This window comes from Passer montanus, unplaced genomic scaffold, assembly GCF_014805655.1.
Source record: "Passer montanus isolate IOZ18808 unplaced genomic scaffold, ASM1480565v1 scaffold90, whole genome shotgun sequence".
Lineage (NCBI taxonomy): Eukaryota > Metazoa > Chordata > Aves > Passeriformes > Passeridae > Passer > Passer montanus.
Window position 1 is genome coordinate 990,332 of NW_024374368.1, and position 8,087 is coordinate 998,418.

Sequence of the window (8,087 nt, forward strand, 5' to 3'; positions counted from 1 at the left end):
TTATACTAATGCCATGGTTTAGTTGGTGAGGAGGTGTTTGGTCATAGGTTGGACTTGAAGGTCTCAAAGGTCTTTTCCAACCTAGTTCACTCTGTGATTCTGAGATTCTGTTCCTATATGTACATATATGTGCATGTTTGCAATATATATGTATACATCTATATATGTATATGCATCCATGCACACCTATATATCAGACCAACATCAAAATTGCACGGTTTACAGCCTCAGTTAAACAAAATCCTCTGTTGGCTCTTAGTTGTCCTGAGATGAAATATCTGCCATTATTCACATTTGCCCTCAGCAGGTCCATCAGCGGGACAGACTTCTAACAGGAGCTGTAAGTGGCAAGTAATTTTATCAAGAAATGCAAAGTGCAATTTAAAATGTATAAAAGGCAGATAAATAATAAGACTTCCAAGCATAAACAGGAAAGCGTAAACATATTGCATGTTTGGAGACCAGACTATGGGAGCTAGAACTAGGAAGAAAGACATCGCCACCATCATAAATGGAACCGGTAAAAACACCTGTAAGAGAAAGAAAAAAAGTGGGTTAGGAAATAAATGAACCAACTGTGATTTTTTGCCTCATTCATTATAGTAACAATGTGCTCTTTGCCACAGTAGAGTACCATTTCTCATGCTGCTGTAAACTCACCCAAGACTCAAATTGCCTACAAGAGAGGCATCTTTTAGAAAATATTTGTTTAGGCTCCTTCTGTGGTCAAGGGGAAGAGATAGGCAGTCCTAGAAATCCATTTGTTCACATATGATATTTAGAGTTCCTACAAGACACTCAGGGCTGGGTGCCTGGAAGCCTTCACAATGAGCATACACCTCTAACCCAGCTTTCTGACTGATGGAGTAAGAGGAAATTCAACCTATCCTTAATGCCTGTGATTGTGTCAGGGAAGATGGGAGCAGAACAAAGTTTAATGAACTGAATGGCAATGGATCCTGTACTGTTCTTGTTACTGCTCCACGCTGGTATGGTTTCACGTTGTTTGCACATCTCCCCCATTCTGCAAAGAACAATCTCATGTTTTCAAGTTCTCTAGGGCAGAGACCACCTGTTTGTTTATCTTCCTTTTATAGTAAAGCAAAATTTTCAAATAAGGCTCTAAGCATTGAGATTATTATTTGTATTTTTGTGACTATCCATTTTGGATTTGCACTTCCATAACTTTTGCATGTCACCCAGGACTCAAAAAAATTTATAAAAATATTTTTAACTTAGATCCATTTACTTTGTATGGTCGGTGTAGATGAGGTTCCCGGTATCGAAGTACAATCAGGCTTGCACAAGTCAATCCAGTCATAAGCCAGGCAGAAAATCCAAAGTAATTTGTTAACATAATAAGGTCAGAGGGGATGATAAAAATGGATGCAATGATGGTTGAAAAAATCATGGCTGGTGCTGGTGTATAGGAGTGGACATTAAGCATGGATATTAAAAGAGGTAAATGTCCTGACTGACTTCCAGCATAGCTTAATCGACCGAGTGTGAACATGCTGCAGTTGAGGGCACCAAATATTGAAACAGCAACAGAGAGAGGAATGATCCAGGCAACAGAGGGGATCACTCGATCAGCCCAAGTGACTGCCACAGCAACTGCAAGAAAGCAAAGAATTAGTGTAGTACAAGTACCATGTTCTGAATAACTGACAGACTTAACAGGAACAAAACTTAAAATACAAGAAGCATTTATTATTTACCAGCAATGCCTGCTTTTTCATTGCAGTAGTCAATACACTAATCCAGTCCTAAAGGTATTTCATTCAGGAGTTAAACATTTCCTGGGAGGATGACAGCAAGGAGTGCTGCCTGCCAGAGCAAGACAGGAAAGCCTGCTGGGGCCAATACCTGCCCAGCAGGAGTGAGCCACATCTCATGTCATGCATCACAAACACACACACCTGGGCAAGGGAAGAAAATTAACTCCTTGGCTCCTGGCGTGACCAGAGTGGTGACACACTCTGCTGTTACAGAAGCATGTCTATGTTCAGAGTCAACAAATGTGCTGTTAATGAGATTTTGCTTTGGGTGGAACTGGGAAATGTGAAAGATTGTTTCTAAACAAGAAATATTCAATATTGCTTGGAAATAAGCTATAGCTGATATTGTAGTGAGGACAATATTTAGTGGGTCTAATATCATGAGGAACATAGGTCTTGCAGTGTCCCGTACAGCACAGGAAGTAATTAGAGAGGGAAAAAATAGTGCCCCCACCTAAAAAAAAAAAAAAAAAAAAAAAAAAAAAAAAAAAAAAAAAGAAGAAAGAGGGAAAAAAAAAAAATTTTTAAAAAAAAAAAAAAAAAAAAAAAAAAAAAAAAAAAAAGGAAGTAGTAGTGAAGGAACAAGAAATGTTGTTTGAAAAAGTGCTATAATTTTAAGGTTATCTTGTCTACTGGCATAGATAAACACAGTCCCCCCCAGTATGCATGAAGCTGGTCATGCCAGCTGGCAGCTGCTATTCATGGATAATCTGGTATTTGCTGCCTCCTTCATTGTAGCATACAAATGATCCATCTCTCCCAGCAGACAGTCTGACACTGGCTGAGCGATAATATGAGGTTACTGAGTGACAGGTACACTGTTCTCATTTATATTAGTGAGCTTTTTTCATAGGAAAAAAAATGATCCATCCAAATGAGGTATGGTTTTTGTCAGGCCTGTAGGCAAGGTCTGACTGCTCAGTGTCATTACAGTGGGATTTAAAATGTGCTGTTTGGACAATCAAGGAGAAACACAGTTCCCTTCGGAGCTTTACATGGCCAGCTTATTGATACAGGATCTAAGACAGAGTTTACAAACACTGGAATTTTGGATAGACTCTTCTGAGAAGTCACAGTATTTGTCATGAATAATGCACACCCAAAATGGCTACATTTTTGTGTCCATAGTCTTTTCTATACTCCTGAACATGTTAGACTTGTCCACCTCCTAATGAGTAATGGCTTTAGTCTGAGACTCAATGAGATAAGGAAAGAAGGAGGAGATAGGATTAAAACTACAGGAAAACAAATATCATCTCTATATTTGGGACCTGACTTCCACCTTATTTTCCAGGTTTTAATACACTTCTGATTTCTTTTTAGACAGTGTAGGGAAAAGCCAACAGTTTCAACAATCTGCCTGCATTCATCCAATTTGTGTCATACAGTAAAATTAAAGAAGAATTCTTTGTTAAAAGAAATGAACCCAAATTTCTGGACTGTGAAGTTAGGTGAGCAGAAGTAACCCAGGGCAATGACATCAGACGGATATGTCAATGGGCCAGTCCTTTTTAATTAAAAAAATATGAAATACATACCTGAGGAAACAATTTCCTTAGGTGTGAGGACAGTCAGATATGAGATGTTCACTAGTAAATAAAAAACAATTACTACAGGAACAGCAGTCATCACAGTTAAGGGGATATTTCTGCTGGGGTGCTTCATCTCCTCTGAAAAATACAATTTAAAACAAATGAAGCAAGCAGTGTAGCTTCTGCAAGTGTTTCTCAGTAATGAAGCTGTACAGAGTTTGACAAGACTGATACCAAAGTCCTGCCCCAATCCCTAATCATGGCTGCTAAATTCTCTGCTTGTGAAGTTCTACAGTGGTTCTCATATAGGTTAATATCAAAGAGTTGAAACAACATTTTTTTACTTAGCTATTTTTAACTATTTTGGAAGGAGGGCTGGATGAAGAGCTGATTGATTTACAAAATGACAGAAGGAGTGATAATTTCCCTAATCACATATTTGATTTATGTTAGAAAAGTGATTTGGTAGGAAATTTTTAAGTAGCCTTACTTGAAAATTACTAGCTTAAACATAAGACTCTTAAGTCACATTATTTATTCTTATGTCACCTCATGAATCCTGATCTTAAACTTATTGAGCATATTTGCCTATTCCTACTCAAAACCTTTCTCCTTGCTCTTATATCATAAGTAACAGAAAAGACTGAAGGTATAGACATAACAGCAATAATGCAGTGGTTCAAAAGGGGGGCATTCCCAGATGGATTTTGATTATTATCATCTTTTCCAGGGCAAAGATGGTGGAGGAAAACTGTTTAGTGCTATGCCTGATAGCTTAGAACTACTCTTATCAAACAAGTAAAAAACCCAAATTTTGCAAGTGAATAGCTCAGACACTGGCACACATTCTTAGGCATGTCATAGTCCCAGCAAAAGATGGAGCTGGTCTCCAGAAGCTTAATCTCAATCACCCTCATCTCAATCAGAAAGGTTCTTTTTAATTTCTTTCACTCCTTCCCCTTGTTCCCTCACTACTTCCCACTTCCCTCAGCATTTACAGACAATTTCCTGAGTATTACCAGCAAATAACTGGTAAGAGGGAAGAAGTGAAAAGTGAAATGTGCAGCTTATTTAAACTCTTTTTAGGAGACAGAAATCTGCTTCCTCCTTCACATTTGATTTCTATCTTCTGCTCAAGACATCAGCCTTGAGCCATGATCCTTGTGCCAGCTGTAATGAATAGAGACAAGACCGAAGGAGCACAGTAGTGGAATTCAGATTTTATCAGAGAATTTGGGATTTATTTCAGATATAAAAAATACACTTAACAATTTTGAGCTCAGAAGAGAATAATCACCAAAATTTCCAATTTAAATTTCTCTTTCCATTCGTTTTGTTGTTTATTGCAGTCTTGCCAGCCAGCTGGCACCTGATCCATCAGCTGAACCTCACAGAAATGAAGTTATTGTTGAAGCATAGGAAACTCAGTTCAGTTCAGAACTATTGCATAGCTTACATCTGTCTAAGCAGCTGTGCTGCCCAGTGTATGGCATTTATTAATACTGCTAACTGATCAGAATAAATCAGTATTTTACCAGAAGTCTTGTATTTTCTCAGGCTCACAAAGCCAAGTACTTGCCTTTAAAGAATCTCTAAAGTTTCAAAACCATACTTTCCTGATTTATATCAATTTTTTTTTAAGTGCAGCCTATTTTTAAAGCTGGAGTACTGGATTATAAAGACAACAGTCAGGTTTTAAACATTAACCAAATTTTCACACTGAACTTCATGGTATGCATTTAACACATTCCGTTTATTTAATATTTTACATGATAGAGGTCAATGAATACAAATGGTTAAAGATATAAGAGCAATATCCACTTACTTACAATGTAATTCTGTGAATCTGATGATACTATAAAACTCTATTGATTTAACTTGTGATGTGAATACCTAACATTATGAACATCATCTCTGTTGCTTTCATGAAAAAATGCTCATTTATTACTGCGACACATCAGCAGATATAGAATAGGGAAGCAAATAGACATTCAAAAACCTTTTGAATGTTAAAACTGAGTACAAATTCTATGAAAAAATTTATACCATCTTCCACAGACCTCTCTTTACCTTCTATTAGACTTCAAAAGTCTAGTTTCCCAGGAAAACATATCCCATAAAATTACTACATTCTAACACTAACAAAAGTCAAAATTAATTTGTCCATGTTCAAATCAGCTGCATAACCTCAGATAAGGCACAGATATTTAAACAGAAATTATCTATGCACTCATAGTGGCATGGATAACTTAATTTCCTTTCCTAAAAATATGCTGACATGGACACTGAAAAAGAAAAAATGCAAATTTTTAAGGTATGAAAAATTCTCTGTTTATGCATGAGATTTTAAATTAACTATTATGATTTCTCTTGTACTTCCCTGGAAATGTCAGCTTGATTCTTCACAAAAAGCAGTTTTTCCCTGTAGAGAAACGATGACTCTTCTACCAGCCCCAACAAACATTCATGTAAAATGAGAAGTGCCCTGTAGTCTTGCAGCAGAGACAAGTTCTCCCAAAACAAGCTGAGGAACATGAGAATGAGAACTGCAGAACTAAATCTAAAGAAGAGGAGCGGAATACCTGCCATGTAGTTGAGGGACCACCAGCCGCCGTACGCGTACAGCCCCTGGAAGAAGGCTTCAGCAACCTGCGAGGCGTTGGGGATCTCTGAGCCAAACATGTCCTCAAACCTGGCCAGGCTCTCCTTTTGCCTGGTAACGAGGAGAACTATGCCACCAACAGCAATCACAGACAAGGCCATCATCTTCAGCAGAGTGAAAACTGTCTGCACCCATGCAGACATTTTGACGCTGAGGCCATTTAAAATCCCCAGGGACCAGAGAACGGCCAAGGCCAAGCACTTCTTCAGCACGTCTGGTGCAGGACAAATGCCATAGAAAGGCTGCGTGGCATATTCAGCAAACAGCAAGGCTCGAGCAGCATTTGATGCCGGCTTGGTGAATGTTGATGTCCAGATAAACACAAAGGCAGGTAGGGATCCAAGGCCTCTTTTAATATGGCTGTATTCTCCTCCAGAGAAGGGCAGAGCACTTCCCAGCTCCGCATAGCAGAGGGCACCCATCAGGGAAACCAGCCCAGATGCAGTCCAGATCGTTAGTGCAACACCAACATTGAGTAAGGAATGCTTTAATACCCCTGTGGGAGACACGAAGATCCCTGCTCCAACAATTGATCCTACTATAAAACTTACCCCATCAAAATAACCTATATTTCTTTTGAGTTGCATCTTGGCTTTTCCTTTTCTTTGCACATCTTTGGGGTCATTGTTTTCTTCTTTTCCCATTTTTCTCGTGGGTTTTTTTTTCACGGCAGATTTCACTTTGTTGTTAGTCTGTCATAGCCCTACTTGCTAGTGAAATGTTGCTAGGGAAGCTTGGCTTAATCATTCAGAAAAGAGAGCATACTTTGGGTTTTGATGTCTCCTGTGTGAAGATAATTAACCACATACTTCAAGAAACACTGGCAAATCATGTACATGTTGGTTTAATATGTACTTCAGAAATTATTAAGGTCTGCAGGCATTTTTAAAGAAAAAAACATTAAAATTAATGCACAGCAAATGCTCATTTCTCAGATGATTTTCATCAACAGATTTAATTTTATGTACATCTTCAGAGGTGAGTAAATGTGACTTCTACATCAACCCCAGGGAAAGAGGAAGGATATGGCAACATGAAGAACGAAATCAACCTTCCATATATTATTGACAGTGACATGAACATTAGATGAACAGCCTGCCACTATTTTTCGACCATCTATACAGAAAAGGGATCACCAGCATGCTTTGCAAAAATCTCATCAACCACTGGGTATATTGGAGCTTGTTTATAATATTATAAACTCATTAAATACTGTCCTAGAAAGAAAACTACCAGTCTAATTCCTGGGTTTTGTCTGAGCACTCATTGTTAGACTCAAGCATGTCCTAAGATGGCATTAATCTTCAGACACTGCTGTGAGGGAGGGAAAGAAGCTGTATCATAATTTTCATTTCTGTACAGGGGCTGTGGAACAGAAATAGGAAGGATGGAAGTTCCCACCAGTGTGGCATGCGTCTTTTATTACCGGTTGTGTATTTTGTGTTAGGAGCTTCTCTTCAATCAGATGTGGAGATACCAGAAACAAATTACTTTTGTACAAAACATGCAATTATTTTTTTAAAAGATGTCAAGAAAAATGGGCAGAAAGTAGAAAACTAACTGAAAAGAAGCTCAGCATGAACCCTAAGGGTTGTGTAAGTGCCCAAACTTGTAACTGCAAAGTTCTTCATTTTTGTCAGTCAAGTTGCAGAACCAGTTTTGATCAGCAGCCTTGCAGGTCAAAGCTCAGCAGTGCAGTGAACAAAACTCAAGCTTTTACAGGGGCCAACTTGAAAGACACTGTGGTTCACACTGGTTACCTCCAGTGGGTTTCCTTCACCACACAGAAGCTTTGCAGCATGGTGACAGAATCTGCAGCCTCAGAGCAGCTTCTAATCCTAACAAAATTCTTCCATTTTCTCCAAATCCCTGCAGTACTCACTAAATACTTTCACCTTACAGACTACAAAAATTGTAGTTCTACAAGAAAAACACCTCTACTTACTAAAGCTTGCATACATTTAAAATTATATTTATTAATTTCATAAATTGTAGTATGTATTTAAGTATGCATTCAACATGCATTATTAAAATTAATACTAATCAAACTATTAATTCTCTAATGTTCATGATTGGGAAATTCAGCATGGCATAATTTTTACATGGTTAAATAAT

The 8,087-nt window shown here is 38.1% G+C and overlaps 1 protein-coding gene across 2 annotated transcripts; it reads right to left on the reverse strand.

Moving 5' to 3' along the window:
- Positions 1–71: 71 nt before the first annotated feature.
- Positions 72–6,680, reverse strand: SLC7A13 (solute carrier family 7 member 13). Of its 2 annotated transcripts, none has more exons than XM_039695635.1 (4): positions 5,893–6,680; positions 3,317–3,367; positions 1,250–1,614; positions 72–530 (listed from the first exon to the last, which is right to left on the reverse strand). In XM_039695635.1, the coding sequence occupies exons 1-4, from the start codon at positions 6,614–6,616 to the stop codon at positions 285–287; spliced, it is 1,386 nt and encodes a 461-aa protein (XP_039551569.1). In that variant the 5' UTR covers positions 6,617–6,680; the 3' UTR covers positions 72–284. The 2 variants fall into 2 exon arrangements, with proteins under 2 accessions (XP_039551569.1, XP_039551568.1); XM_039695634.1 differs by having other exon boundaries at positions 3,317–3,448.
- Between the last annotated feature and the right edge of the window lie 1,407 nt (positions 6,681–8,087).

Coding starts and splice junctions, on each gene's coding strand:
- SLC7A13 (XM_039695634.1), bottom strand. CDS start 6,616: ATGGGAAAAGAAGAAAACAATGACCCCAAAGATGTGCAAAGAAAAGGA. Junction 1,615..3,316: donor TAAGGAAATTGTTTCCTCAG/GTATGTATTTCA, acceptor GCTTTCTTGCAG/TTGCTGTGGCAGTCACTTGG. Junction 531..1,249: donor ATCTACACCGACCATACAAA/GTAAATGGATCT, acceptor TTTCTCTTACAG/GTGTTTTTACCGGTTCCATT.